We start from the raw sequence: 16,285 nt of genomic DNA, 5'->3' as shown, positions 1-16,285 counted from the left end.
TGGTTTCCCTTTTAATTTCTTTTAATTCAAATTACCTTCTATTGAAACACTGGAACTTATTAAATCGAGTTTAGGGGCAATAAACATCGATAAGTACCAGTCAATCAATGATCGAACTAACTTTTTAAAAACAAAATGGCTGCCAATATGGCAGCGCCCAGGGCTGGAAGAAAAATTTTTTGGCCTTAGTACCCCTGATTCAACTTTCATTTTTCACTGATTTTCTTATATATACGTGTTACCATTAATCCTCGCTTCGCGAAGCAGGCTTCGCCCGCCTCTCGCTGCACTCGGTATTAAAATGAGATGAACAACTTTTAACTCCTTTCAAGTTTAAATATTCATACTAAAATCTGAAAACACATCAAGTTTTGAGTGTTTGTCCGTAATTGTATTCTGTCAGTCTATACTTACATGTAATTTAAAGTCGGCGGTCGGGTGATTAAAATTTTGACAAAGTCACAATACATTGTGATAAACTTGATCAAAAATTTGTCATTTAGGTAAGTATGTTATGGTTTGAATAATAGATGTGTTTCAAAACGCCTATTATCTTTGGTCATATGCAGTTGGTTTCCGCTGGGGTATCAGTGTTTCATATATAATTACACATTCTTTTAAAATTCAATATTTCCCTTACACATACAGTTTGTAAAATTGTAACATTTTGAGACAATATCTCATCATCAAAAGCCTGTAAATCTAAAAGCTAAAACCTAAAATCCAAAAGCATCGGGGGTCTTGAAATTTTAAAGAAAATATTCGAAGAGTACGAGGTAAATAATGTTTGTCTCGGAATTCAGCAACTTTTGTTCATATTTATTGGAATCATAATACTTAAAAAATGTCATATTTTTAAGGCTGTTTTGTCATTCATATAACGTAACATCGAGGAGCTTCCAGACCCAGACCCCCTACCTTTTTTTGAATACAGTAAATTAAAAGGTAGCTACGCCACTGACTTGTCCAATAAATTCAGAATATATTGAATCAAATTTAATTCCTGCAATAATCTCGTCAACTGAATGATGATTTTGCTGTGGATTTTTACCTTAATTATTAAAAGGAGTATCTTTGAGAAATGTAGGACGTAAAATGTTGTAAAGAAAAATATAAAGTACAATTTTGCCTATTCTACCTTCGGTTTATCAGTAAGTGGTAATAGACTTTGTCGCTTCCAAGCGAAGATCACGAGGTGTAATATTGTTTTCGGGTGAGGAAGGGGCGGGGGGGGGGCTTAACTTAAATTTACTAATCGAACTTAATAAGTTTGAACAATACACAATTATTTCCAAAACTCTCGGCTGTATGTTTAGAAACTGAATTGCCTAGGAAAGTCAGACCTATTATATGAGTTCAGTACATTTGATAATGGAGGATGTAATCATCAATGGATGATGCAATCATCAATGGATGATGCAATCTTCAATGGATGATGCAATCATCAGACCTATTTATAGGGGTTCAATTAAGGAATAAGGAATCATTCTTTGAGTATTATGAGCTGATAATTTCGGTCGGGGCGGGGCCAAATCCAATAAAGCCCAAATGGCTTTATGATAGATATGACCACGCTTCAACCGAAATTATCACCTCATAATATTTAAATACACAATTATTTTCAAAACTCTCGGCTGTATGTTTAGAAACTGAATTGCATTGAGATGATAAGACTATACCCAATCACTCCGGTTTGAAATGAATATCTATCGTTTTTACGAAAATAATGTGCTAATGGTACCATCCTCATTTCTTTAATTATTTACTATATCATGTTAAAACACATAGATACGATGGTCATGAAAATATTGATAGTTAGTAACTTTTAAATTTACTAAATAAATAAGTTCTAAGGGGTTTTTTATATTGACAGTTCTCTTTGTTTACAATACACGTAAACCAACATGCATTTAAATGTAAACTCATTCCGCTGGGCAAGAACGGTATAATCTCTTGTACATTAACAATGACTTAAAATGGTTACTTAATCTTTACGATTAGTTTATTGCTAAAAGAAATATATTTATATAGAAAAAAAATCATATGACCCACTGTCGCGTGTAATATATTTTTCTGCAATATCTGAGGCTACCCTCATATTCTGCATGAATCACCAAAAAAAAAAAAGGTATTTTATTCACGGTGTAAATGAGCATTACACAAAATGCTCAGGGCCTCTAAATAGCCTTTCTTTACATTTTCATATAACCAACAAATGTTAATAAAGCATAATGTATTGTCATTGTAGTAAATTAAACAAAAAACAATTTTTTTTTTTACATGTAAATCGACTCAAAATCGATACGATATTTTGACCGTGATTCATATATAAGAGTTCTGGGTTCCATCCGTTAAAACTCATTAACATTTTATCAGATATATACATAACGCTGGTTTGGGCATTTTCAACTGAGCTGCATAGTTTGCTCTTAGTTAATGTTTTGATGTTCGTTTGACATTTGTTGAACAGACCAGGAAAATTCACTCTTCCACGCATAGTTGTCGTTCGTTATATTACTGTTTGGACCGATGGTAGAGAATGCACATGCACGTGCGTTTGATACACAAGATCAAGGTTATATAGCCTAAATGTAACAACACGATATGTCATATGATTTTTAAGTGCAACAAATGACAATATTGCGTTTATTTTAAAAGTAGAAGAGTGCAATCCGTTCGTACTCATAAGTGAACCACGTTTTCACATAACAACCATCTAACCAATCAGCGCGCACCGGTCTATGACGCAAAAATGTGAATCCTCGCACTCCAGTCGCCATTTTGCTTCACGTGGAGAAAGGTTGTGCACACGGCCCCACAAAATTCTACGGGAAACGAGGTAAATATGGGGTCACGCAATAGTGAATATTTAAATTACTTTTTTTTGTATGTCAAAATGACAAACAACTATGATATGTTCTTTAGACGCAAGTATGAAAAGTACTCAGGCCTAATTTGTTTAAAAATTTTAAGCACATGGCATGTGCGAAACAAAGACATCAGACGATCAGTTCAGGTTAGACCTAAGAACCGAACCTTTAAGAGTGCTGTATTTATTTTAAAGATGGTCATTGATTAAAAATGTATGGTGTTTAAAAAACATAGCTAAAATCCTTTACTCTTCTTTATGGACTTGAGAGTAAGTGATGTAAATCAGAATTTTAGGTTAAAACTCCTTATAAAAAAAGACAAACGGCAAAATTTCAGAACTCGGTGAATAAGCGAGCAACCTGAAGAGCATCAGTAAACTCTTACATGAATCTATTTAACATCAAATAGACTATACTTGAAATATGGCACTCCAAAATCAAACTTCAATAGAATGTGAAATGTTCATTAAATTGGACCAATTCAAAGGTACTGAAAAATTTGAGGTACATAATTTGGCACTATGTGCTAGCAAGATAAAGATTTCTGACTAACTTTTCAATAGTTGTAAGTGCCAAACTTTAATGTGTTATAACTTTGAAGTCTTTCAATGGCATTAGCATGATGAAAGAATCACAAAATGAGGTTAAAATACACCCAACAGTGAACCAAACCACATTAAATTCTGTTTTGAACTAAGTTTATTTTTCAAGAATTATTAGGAAAATCAGACCTATTATATGAATTCAATACACTTGATAATGGAGGAATCATCAATGGATGATGCAATCATCAATGGATGATGCAATCATCAGACCTATTTATAGGGGTTCAATTAAGGAATAAGGCATCATTCTTTGAGTATTATGAGGTGATAATTTTGGTTGGGGCGGGGTCAAATCCAATAAAGCCCAAATGGCTTTATGATAGATATGACCACGCTTCAACCAAAATTATCACCTCATAATATTCAAAGAATGATTCCTCATTGCTTACATTTATATTATTCCAACATGTACACTTTAAAACGACATTATTTCAAATCCACTATTTTTCATGTAGCACATGCTATGTATATTACTACGCGGCGCAGCCAATACCGTTTTTCGGGCTATAAGACATGCCCTTTTGGTGAAACTCATGTTTTTTTTAAGTAATTGGGTTTTAGGGTTCAAAATTGATTCGTAATGTTATCACAGACAAAGACAGTTGAAAATGTAAATATTACTTAGTACATGTATATTAGAATAAGGATAAATTTCATACCGGTATATAATACTTTGAAGTCTTTCAATGGCATTAACATGATGAAAGAATCACAAAATGAGGTTAAAATACACCCAACAGTGAACCAAACCACATTAAATTCTGTTTTGAACTAAGTTTATTTTTCAAGAATTATTAGGAAAATCAGACCTATTATATGAATTCAATACACTTGATAATGGATGATGGAATCATCAGTGGATGATGCAATCATCAATGGATGATGCAATCATCAATGGATGATGCAATCATCAGACCTATTTATAGGGGTTCAATTAAGGAATAAGGCATCATTCTTTGAGTATTATGAGGTGATAATTTTGGTTGGGGCGGGGTCAAATCCAATAAAGCCCAAATGGCTTTATGATAGATATGACCACGCTTCAACCAAAATTATCACCTCATAATATTCAAAGAAATATTCCTCATTGCTTACATTTATATTATTCCAACATGTACACTTTAAAACCACATTATTTCAAATCCACTATTGTTTATGTAGCACATGCTATGTATATTACTACGCGGCGCAGCCAATACCGTTTTTCGGTTATGCTATAAGACAAAAAGGATAAATTTCATACCGGTATATAACACTTTGAAGTCTTTCAATGGCATTAACATGATGAAAGAATCACAAAATGAGGTTAAAATACACCCAACAGTGAACCAAACCACATTAAATTCTGTTTTGAACTAAGTTTATTTTTCAAGAATTATTAAGAAAATCAGACCTATTATATGAATTCAATACACTTGATAATGGATGATGGAATCATCAATGGATGATGCAATCATCAATTATTAGGAAAATCAGACCTATTATATGAATTCAATACACTTGATAATGGATGATGGAATCATCAATGGATGATGGAATCATCAATGGATGATGCAATCATCCATGGATGATGCAATCATCCATGGATGATGCAATCATCAATGGATGATGCAATCATCAGACCTATTTATAGGGGTTCAATTAAGGAATAAGGCATCATTCTTTGAGTATTATGAGGTGATAATTTCGGTTGGGACGGGGTCAAATCCAATAAAGCCCAAATGGCTTCATAATATTCAAAGAATGATTCCTTATTGCTTACATTTATATTATTCCAACATGTACACTTTAAAACGACATTATTTCAAATCCACTATTTTTTATGTAGCACATGCTATGTATATTACTATGCGGCGCAGCCAATACTGTTTTTCGGTTATGCTATAAGACATGCCCATTTTGTGTAACTCATGTTTTATGAAGTTATTGGGTTTTAGGGTTCAAAATTGATTCGTAATGTTATCACAGACAAAGACAGTTGAAAATGTAAATATTACACTTAGTATTTTAGAATAAGGATAAATTTTATACCGGTATATAATTTATTTGAAAATTTTGAGAAAAAATAAAATTAGATATTCATCTTTGTAAAAATTGGTGAACAAAGGGCAAAAATTTACATGTTTATTGATGCACAAGAGCTTGCCCTATTATTAAAAAAAAATTTATCATACATAAAAATTCAGGACCATATCTTCAATTTTACAATGTTTCTAAGAATTTGGGATGGGTTTTTTTTCTCTTCACACCCATTTCTTTACCTGAAGCAAGACTATAAAAGTAGGCCTTCTTTCATTGGTGGTACATGTATTATCTGGGTAATTTCAAACTTAATTGGTTAAAAGTGAAATGTGACTGCAAATACTGGTAATATGGATTAATTGATAGGTGAGTGAAACATGTATAATAGTTAGATTTACCTTTGAACTCTAGCTTGCACATTCGGATACTAAGTCTACATCCCCACTTCTCCCTCAACTGTCACAGATTGTTCTCTTTAAAGTCATAAAAAAGGCTATCTATTCTAAATATAACTTAAAACATTAAAAGTTTTAAAACGTGCGCAGTATGTATAATTTGTTTCTTCAATTGAATCAAATCTGTTGCATTTGTTATGAAAAAATTATATCAACTCATGCAATGTAAAAAAAATTCCAATGTTTGAGGTCAAATACCTAGCTTAAAAACTGAACCTTATTTATTTTTACAATGATTGATAAACAAATTCTACAACTTATATAAATATCTCTCATTGGCATGGATGTTAGTGCGAGGGGGTCATAGGTGTGGGAAGAAGCCGGAGTACCCGGAGAGAACCCATGTGTTCTAGCAGGCCACCTCCCTACCCTTTCACATACAACCACTGTCAAGCAAGGGGATCGAACTCGGGTCTCAGCGGTGAGAATCGAGTGCCTTGCCTTGCCATTTGCCTTGCAAGTTGCAATAAAACAGTTGTCATAATATTAAACCAATTATTTACATTTATGGTTTAAGCCCAAAGTACAGGTTGAAATGTTACTGCAAAGTACTGTCTAGAGCCATTAATTTTACATCCTTATTAACAGTTTGAAAACGCTCCTATTACATGTATAGAAAAATCAGTGTACAGTGCAGATCAACTTCTCGAGATTTGTTTTACTGTGCACATGCTGAGGAGGGTGAATTTACTGATACATTTGTATATTTCATGACATTTCAGGAAATTTTGATTCCATGTTTATTGAGTTATGGGCTTTCTGACCTTAGAAGATTTTTTGTGTTTTTTTCTCCCCCCTAAGAAAACACTAGCTAGCCTTTTGCCTGCAGTCACAATCAATAAATCGGTTCAGTTTATTTGAAATGTATTATGAGAGGCCGTCCGACTGTCTAGAATTGAGTGCAACAACAAAATGTCAACATACAGGTAAAATAAAATATTATCAGATATCTCCATATACCTACTGACCCTGTTTATTTCTCTCTCAGATTTAAGTAGGATTCAGTTCATATTTATATTTTGGCCTAGTACATAAATGTAAGCATGGGACATTCAAAGTTAATGCTGCTTATCATGAAAATTAAAATCAAGCTGTTATCCTTACATCAGTCTGCTGTGATCACTGTGCTAGAACTGGTGAGAAGGGGGGGGGGGGGTTTATACACTTAAAGTGAGATGTCATTTAACACCTGAAGATTGTTGTACATATATTGTGTTACACCTGTCTAATAGAATCTCTCCACATGTTCATTTAACTCTTTTAGCTCAGACTGTCCTGTATTCAAATTTTTATTTTCTTTTCTAAAAACGCTAGTGAAAAAGAAGACAGATTTTGCTTTCTTTTGGTGCCAAGTATGATTAAATAAAAGAACATTATTTCCTATAAGCATGACATGTATCTTACTAGATTAAATACAGGTTTACATTTAATTTGCATGTCATTTTTTTTTGTATCGAATTTCAGTCAAATAATGGTCATGAAAGATATATTTGAGTCTTGATAAGTACAATGTAAAACATCTTGGAAGAAATCTAAATACACTCGTCTAAGTTGATTTTTGGTTCACACGAACCTAGAAGTACATGTATGAAACACATATGAGTGGAATACTGCCTCGCTTCGATTAACTTGCAGTCTCAGCAACTTTGAAATTTCATGCAGATAATTTATACTCCTGAAAAATTATGGTAGGTGTTATAAACTACTTTTACGAAACCGTTATATATATTAAAATAAGAACCATAATGTTGACAAAATATAAATTTTTAAGAGGATTTGATGTTTCAACATTGAACATGGTTGTTACATTATTATGCAATTAGTTCTTAATCAAGAGTACTCAGAACTCTGACTTATTTTACAGTATTACTTGATTAAACCACATGGTGGGAGTTTATGGTAAAAGTATAGATTGAGAAATGTTTGATATCTAAGCATATTGATTTTGTCTTCTTTGTTAACTCAGTTTGTTACAGGAACTGGGTACATCACCAGACTGGCGCTAACTTTCTGTAGGTTCTCACAGTGATCCTGTCTGTATTTCTTTGATGCATAAATTTGTAAGGATCCCCCTCAGCATTATACAATTTCTTTTTCTTTTATAGATGTATATATGTATATGAAAATATCTTTACATCTTAATTTTTACAGAGGCTAGAAAAACTTTCAAATGTGTTGTGGCTCTTTTAAAAGCCTTTCAAAAGTCATTTTAAAATTTATTCATGTTTTTTTTTTTAGCTCAAACTTTGATCATGTCCTTGAAAGAATGTGAAGATGTGAAAAAAAAACGATTATGGATCCAAACCTGTTTTGAAACCTCCCTCCCTCCCTAGAGTACAATATGACATAGAAAAATAATTAGGAACAAAACTGATGTACTTTAATGGTGTCATATCATTTTCTTGAATTTGTTAATATAGTTCTTCAAAAGAAATTTTAATGCCTATACCTATTTTTCCCCCCTCTATCTCCCTTTTTTCATTTGATTTTATCATCAGAATGAAGTGGGTTTTTTCTTAGATTAAATGAATATTTATATTTTTGAGTGACACAGGTTCTTTGATATTCAGTCACTTTTGAACTAATTTAAATTTATTGTTTTTAGGAGAGCACTGTTATTTGGCATTTTTTTCTGTGTTTGTTTAAACATCTGTTTTGTACTTTGTACTTTGAAGTTTGATATGATATATATACTTGTGAATACCAGTAAATTTAAGGACTTGTACAGTACAACATTGAGTTGAATTTTCTCACAAATGCATACATTTATTCTAAGAGCTCTTGTGGATTTAGTCAGCTTAGCTTCAGTCGTGAGAAAGGTAACGGGTCTTATATTTCTTAAACTTTTATTCTAAACTCTATTATCATTGAATTTGGAATATTGCTAGGTATTAAACTTTGTTTCTTTCATGAAGCTAAATTTCCTTGTAATTATTTGATTTTTCCAGGCTTTACTCTTTAATTTGCTTTCTTTTCAGATTAAGTTAGGTAAAGTGCACTGGGGTCGTGTATGCCTGGGATTGTTGCTAAAAAAATTTCATCTTCTTGACAAAAATTTTTTCCAATGATGTTTTCTATGCCTGAGACCTTATATAGATAATATCAACACAAATGAACTGGATTATAGATAAAGATTTGAATATCTTCAAATGTCAGAACATTTTCTGTACGTTGTTGAATGTTTGCTAAAGGGCAAGAGTGTGGATCAATGTTCTTGCTGTACATATTTCTTTTTAATCAGGCTAAATTTTCTCAACTTATCTCCTTTATAGCTTTGGATTGTGACTGATCAGAATGTATTTTTTACAGACAGGCACGATGTGTTTGCCAGGTGGTTCCAGACTTTGTCTGGTCTGTCTGGTGGTGTCATCCTGGCGCCCAGTCATTGGGGTGGACCCAATCAAGCAAGGTGCTACAGAGGAGCCAACGTATCAACACATCCAGCATGACCATTTAGGAACCCATGATCATAATGACATGCAAATTCATGAAAATCACAGCAAGGACATTCACGCTCCTGGACAATTTTTCTACGAGAGCTTGATAGAAAGATATGGAGAAAATGGTAGTCTAACACTGGAGGGACTTAAGAAACTTCTTCAAAATATTGGAGTGTATACCGGTAATCATAAAAATTCCACCTCTCTAGAAATTCATAGTGAACATGAGAATCATGATGATCATAGTGAACATTATGATCATAGTGAACATGATGATCATGATCATGATCATGAACATAAACTTCATGATGATCATGATAATACATCTCATAATGATAATGGTTATATAAGGAAAAGCCGAAATGCTCAGCAGAGAAGATCATCTCAGGAAAGAATTAGGAAGAGAACATCTAAAGAGAACATCTCAAACACCACAGTAAGCCATAGTATCATAGGAAACACGTAACGGCTATCAATTGAATTTTTTGAGAAAAGAGAGCTGTTGAATTATGATAAATTATGAAATATAGAGAAACTATCTTTTGATTAACTATCAAGGTACATGTATCATTTAAGATAACTTGCATGCAAAACAACTTTGAATTTGAAATTTTTAACAGACAAAAAAAATTTCAGGAATACTTTTTCACTTATTTCAGTGCATTTATTTATAAAATAAAATATGCATTTTATTTCAGTGCATAAAAACTCCAGAAAACCTTATCCAAATGTACAAAATAAACCAGTCCATTGCCCTGTCTCAGACCGACTTTTCTGATGTGTGTATGGGTATCGTAGCAATGCTGGACACAACAGCCTGCGGGGGCGGCCCTGTATCTCGTAATCAACATACCTGTGATAGCCATAGCCATGATGAATCTCTATCCAACAAAGACATTGAGTACGACATTGGAAATATTCCAGGCCGTGGTCAGTCTTTAAGAAATATTGTTAAACACTCATATAATAAACACGCTTATAATGAATTAATGCTTACCAGTACATGTATTAGCAAAGTGATTTTCATTCCTCTTAACTTTAAAAAAATATTGTACACTTAATAGATACAACGAATAATGCTAATGATGAAGTCAAATTATCTGTCCCTGGTACTGGTCAGCGTGTTTTACTGTATATAATGTTCATTTTTAATCAAATTTTTAGAAACCTATTTTGATAAACTTAACAAAAATTATTTCCAATTAAGTTATTGATAAACATATGTTACATGAGATCCTGTATTTATATTCAAAGTACATGTATTTTCATTAAATAATTTAATTTGCATACCATATGTTTACCTTGGTTAGAAACTGTGTAATTTTTTATTTAGAAAGTTTGGTTCCAGGATACTTGCAATTGGCTGTTTTGTTTGAAAGTGGATATGTTGCCTGAAGCTGGAGGCTGAGGGCAATAAATCTGTTCCAGGATCAAACAAAACAGCTGTTTCCTTTTCAGAGAATCCAGGATATGACTGATTTGTTACATACCTAACCAGACTTTACTAGATTAACATGTGGGTTTTTTTTAAAATTTATCCTGAATCTACATTCATTTATTTCCCTCTGGACCAATTTGAAATGAAAAATAAATAGTTAAATATATTTTTAATGCAAACAATTAATGAATGTGAAGTAAAATTAAATGACAATTTCAGGATACATATATGTACATGTATACTTATTGAGGATCACTTGACTAGCATACTTAAGAAAATGGGGAAAATAGTCAACAGATCTAAGACTGTTGATGGAAAAGGGGGTCTCAAGGGAGTCAACAGATTACAAGTCAAAGATAATCTCATACTTACTTATTTACTTAGATTTAAGCAGTTAAAATGTTTTTTTTTAATTGTATTACATGTACCTGTCATTTTCTATAGAGAAAATTGAAGGTGTATATTAATGAAATAGCTAAGTTGACATTATTTATCTGTGTGTGTATACAGTATGGGGGTACAGCTTCATTGCCATTGTGATCATCAGTCTGGTGGGACTCCTGGGTGTGGCAGTCATTCCAATCATGCAGAAGGTCTTCTATAACCACCTTCTCCAGTTCCTGGTTGCCCTGGCTGTGGGGGCCCTTTCCGGGGACGCTCTCCTTCATCTGTTTCCTCATGTATGTAAAAACACACAATCATGTCAGTTCTTAATGCAAAACAAACAAAAAATACAAGGTGATACCTTCGGAAAGCTGATAAACATGATAGTATCTTTGAAAACAGAATGTTTAGCTATTTGAACTAAATACCAAAATTGACATGAAAAAGCAAGAGAACTGATGCTTGACTAGTTTGTTGATTTTTTAGTAAGAGTTATCTTTCCTTTCATGCTTGCAAGCAGTATTTTAAAGGGCCATCTACCCTTACTAGTATCCCAACCTAATCTCTGTGTACAGAATGTACAAAATGTAATTTTTATAACATCTGAGTACAGGTATGCAACCCTTTAAATATCTGGTACAAGCTCACATGTAAATTTAGAATGCATTATCAGGTTGATGTAAATAAAAAATAATCCTTTGCTTTCAAAAGAAAATATATTATGATGCAATCAATTTTCTTTTTTCTGTAAACATACAGGCTTTTGGAAATGAGTCTCACAAGCATGGCTCAGATGACAGCCATGTTGAAGAGAGCAGGCAGGGAGTTATGAAGGGACTTGTGGGATTGCTGGCTATCTATGTCTTCTTCATCATGGAGAGACTGGTTACCCTTTTCACCAACTCCAAACGAAAACAGAAAAAAGTAAAACATTTCTACAGTGTCTAGCTATGCTATGCCATTTTCAACACTGAATGACTAAACAATAAAAGAATTCAAAAGGACATATGATAAAAGAACAACTTGCTGCTTAATTGAACATTGTAGTTTTACTTTAAGGTACACTCCACACAGAAAAAGAAAGTAAATGATAATTTCAATTTGACCCAGCTACCCTCAGTTTGATTTAAAATAATATAAAGATTTCTTGGAACTTTATTTGATTTAGCTCCTATCATAAGTTCAAGAAAACACTCATTTTTTTATTTTTAATGAAAGGTTTATAGAAATAACATCATTTCTTCCAAACAGTACTGCAAATGAGTCGAACTTATTGAAACAAACAGATAAAATAAGAAATTGATTTTCAATTTAACCAAAATGCTTTTACTATAATTGTCTTTGAATTTTACAAGTTTTAGCACAGAACTGTTCATTTTAAACCAGTATGCTCTTTTAGTTTACTCTTTTTACAAGAAAGAGGCAAACATTGGCTCATGATAAAAATCATGATAATTTGTTAAAAAGTGGAAAACTCCCCCAATTTTTCAGTGCATATAAAGAAAAATGATTGAACTTCTGGATCATAAACATCAATATCTCAGTAACTCAATTACAATTGATATGTTTAAGTGACAAGAACTGGCTTAATCATTGTTTTTTTGTATTTTATTTTAACGCGAACTTTAATCCTGGAATAGTATCTCGATGATTTCCTCTCGCTAATCTTGTTTGCAATGAGGAGGTCTGATTGTATATTCATTTATAATGTAGCCTTTATCTGTTAACCCTGCCACAAACATCTTTTTTTTATCTGCTTTGCAGAGGAAGCTTGAGGAACATAAGGTACACTTTAACAACAGCAATGGAGGGGAGAGTCCTAGGACTCCCTCGGAGCCAGACTGTGGGACAACCATGCTTCGTATCCATCCCAGCGGAAAAGGTTAGTGACACTTTCACTCTCACTCTTGTTTCTGACATTACATCTATGAAAAGTATTCAATGAGTAGCACAAGGGAAAGGTCTTAATAGAATATTTATAAACACTTGTTTGATATGTACCAGGTAGTAGCAGTATTTGTAACAGAAAACATGAATTTATTGTCTTAGCCTTGGAAAACTATGCTGTGGAGTCCCATAAGGGAGAGTGCAAGCTCTTGATGTCTGACAACACTGATGACCAGAATAACGTGGACAGTAAACAGAGCCACCCAGGGGATGACGAGGACTCCCACAGTAAGGTGCTGGACTTCTCCCATGGTCACTCCCACAGCCGCTGTAAGACCATGCCCCAGACTGTGACAGCCATTGCCTGGATGGTGATCCTGGGGGACGGGATCCACAATTTTAGCGACGGGCTGGCGGTGGGAGCAGCATTCTCCAACAGCATTACGGGAGGAATCAGCACCTCAATTGCTGTATTCTGTCATGAACTTCCACACGAAATTGGTCAGTTCTTTTTACACTGTTCCTGGAGCAATGTTTTATTTTTTTTTACATTCTTGTAAAAGATTTTAGATCCCATAAATTACCGGTATCTGCTCTCAAAAAGTTGATGATATTTTGATTAAGAAACAGTTCAGTTCAAGTCTATTTATTGAATTTAAGATGTTAGTAACTGGAGGTGAAGAGCAGAATATGACTGTAGAATTATGCAATTGATTAACACCCATGTTCACGCACTGATTGTTTGCTATTGTTTGAAAAAATTTGGTAATAATTGTCTGTATTGTGTAAATTTTACCTGCCATAATCATTACATGACATGAGGAATCTGCCATTTTCAACTCTTTCATATCCTCTTGCCTACAAAATCTTTCACATTACAAAACAAGTTCTAAAAAAAATACAAGACTTATTCATAACCTTCATTTTACATCTCTGTTCTATACTGTAAATTCCTTATATTACGCGAGTACTTAATTTCGCGATCTCGCTGGTCTGTATAAAATTGCGAGAATGTAAAATTGCGAACGTGGAACTTTTCCTTTTGTTTCTTATGGTTCTCAACTCTCGGAAAAGAATGGTGAGATTTTGAAATTTGTGAAAGGTGCTTCTCCCGATTTTCTGTGGATATTAATTCCTTGCGTTTAATTAGGAATCTACAGTATCTCATTTTTCATCACATCACATGTTGCTGATGTCTTTGTTATGTTTACGTATCATGCCTCGCATGGAAGAAAAATAAACTCAATTATACCCTGTTTTATTGTAGGTGATTTTGCGGTGCTGTTGAGGGCAGGGATGACTGTAAAGCAGGCCATTATCTACAACTGTGTCTCCTCAGTGCTTGGGGTCTTTGGGATGCTGATAGGGGTGCTGATCGGAAACTTTGGATCCGCCCCTCTCTGGATCTTTGCCTGCATTGGAGGAGTCTTTATCTACATTGCTTTTGTGGATATGGTAAGAAACTACTTTATATCATCTAATGCTGATGCAAGTCCGACATTTGAGTTTCAGCTGTTTTGAAAAAAAGAAAACAGTTTGGTCCCAAATTTTATTGAATTATTCTGTGTCTATTGAAAAAGTTTTTTTCTTTTGTTTTTTAAATGAGAAGAAAATTGGGTTACTCCCCTTTTAAACCTGCAAATATATTTTATCCTCAAACATAATTTATATAAAAAAAATGGAAATAAATCATTTCAATGTTTAATATGAATCTCAGGGATTAAGCCCATTTTAACATTAATTTCAATGTAACCATAATTGGTTACATTCAAATTAATGTTAAAACGGGCTTGGTTTCTGTGATATGAATTTGAAACGAAAAACCCAAGAATATAACTCTTGCTCCACAAAAACTTGCCTGTCACATTTTGGTCAGAGCATAAACTAAAGGTATTTTTTTCATAAGAAATTGGTACTTATTCACATCTGCTTTATAGTAAGTTGCAGATTGCACACATCCGTATGTACAATAGTATTGTACTTTATGAGCTAGCCTAAACTTTTGAATTCTATTTCTAGCTTCCAGAGTTAACCGCCCTTGGAACAAAGAAAGGAGAGAACCCGTTCTTCCACTTGATTCTACAGGTGTGTGGCCTGGTAGTGGGGTCTGGAATCATGTTCCTCATCGCCATCTTTGAACACGATTTGATAAACTTACTAGAACCGTAACCGATATCATGCATTAGTGCTTACCTATTTACAGAAACCCAAACTTTTAGTGGGTTTTTTTTTTGCAGTGTTATTTTCATGGATGCCCTGGGCTGCTTTTTACTAAAGAACTTACGACTTACGACCAAATTAATGAATGCTAATTAATCACTAACTAATCACTGTTTTATTCTAATGGCTGTAAATATAATTATGGAAATCAAAATAGTTGTAAATAAATGGTTTTATATAAATTTTGTTTATTAAAGACCATTCTACGAATCTAGAAATATTTAAGACTTTGTCGTAAGTTCTTTTGTAAAACCCAGCCCTGGATGCTTTGTATTTTTTGTCACGCTTTATTTTTGTAATTATTTTTTTTATTACCGGTAAATTCACAGAACACATTGACATATTTTTTTTTTGCTCATGAACAAAGGAGATTGTGTTTGAATGTATGTTTGTTTGAATGTATGTTTGTTTGAGTGTATGTTTTTGGGGGTTTTAATTTAGTCCCATTTTTCCTATTCTGAAATATTTTTTATGTCACTTATTTTGATATACAGTGTTATTAAACTCTTTGGTTTTTTTTCCTTTTGGATGAAACAAATTTGGAACCTTGTTATCATTATACATTGTAAGTATGGATATTTTTTACTTTGTACAATGCAAATTTTGAAAATCCACTCCAAACTGTGTTCATGTTATGTAAGAATGTAATGAAGAAATAAGAACATCTAAACAGTATATATACACATGTACATGTGCAGGGTTTTCAAAATCTTAGATGAAAATGACCAAACAGCTTTCAGCTTATTCAAGCTATTTTTTTTTTGTTGGGGCTAATGCTGGTTTTCATCTTTCTTGTTGCATAATAAAAAATATATCAATTAGACAAGCAAGTCTTCACTGGATCACTATTATATCTGGCAATAAAACTTCTTAAATAAAAATTTAGTATTTCAATATTTCTTTCTCCTTGTACACGTGAAAAAAAGGACACACCCCTTTCCACGTGACTAACAGTGAGACATAA

The 16,285-nt window shown here is 33.1% G+C and overlaps 1 protein-coding gene across 5 annotated transcripts; it reads left to right on the top strand.

Moving 5' to 3' along the window:
* The first annotated feature begins 2,685 nt into the window (after positions 1 to 2,685).
* On the top strand, positions 2,686 to 16,202 carry LOC105324287 (zinc transporter ZIP6). 5 transcript variants are annotated; one of them, XM_011423348.4, is made up of 9 exons: positions 2,686 to 2,839; positions 9,262 to 9,828; positions 10,091 to 10,322; positions 11,341 to 11,510; positions 11,974 to 12,138; positions 12,979 to 13,096; positions 13,264 to 13,602; positions 14,369 to 14,556; positions 15,121 to 16,202. In XM_011423348.4, exons 2-9 carry the CDS (start codon positions 9,271 to 9,273, stop codon positions 15,268 to 15,270), a joined length of 1,920 nt encoding a protein of 639 aa, XP_011421650.3. In that variant the 5' UTR covers positions 2,686 to 2,839; positions 9,262 to 9,270; the 3' UTR covers positions 15,271 to 16,202. The 5 variants fall into 5 exon arrangements, with proteins under 5 accessions (XP_011421650.3, XP_011421646.3, XP_065940960.1 ...); XM_011423344.4 differs by lacking the exon at positions 2,686 to 2,839 and adding an exon at positions 2,874 to 3,016; XM_066084888.1 differs by lacking the exon at positions 2,686 to 2,839 and adding an exon at positions 7,443 to 7,640.
* The last annotated feature ends 83 nt before the right edge of the window (positions 16,203 to 16,285 follow it).

The sequence above is a fragment of the Magallana gigas genome, chromosome 5 (assembly GCF_963853765.1).
Source record: "Magallana gigas chromosome 5, xbMagGiga1.1, whole genome shotgun sequence".
In the NCBI taxonomy this organism is placed as follows: domain Eukaryota; kingdom Metazoa; phylum Mollusca; class Bivalvia; order Ostreida; family Ostreidae; genus Magallana; species Magallana gigas.
Note: the sequence above shows the minus strand (reverse complement) of the source record. Positions and strands in the feature narration are given on the sequence as shown.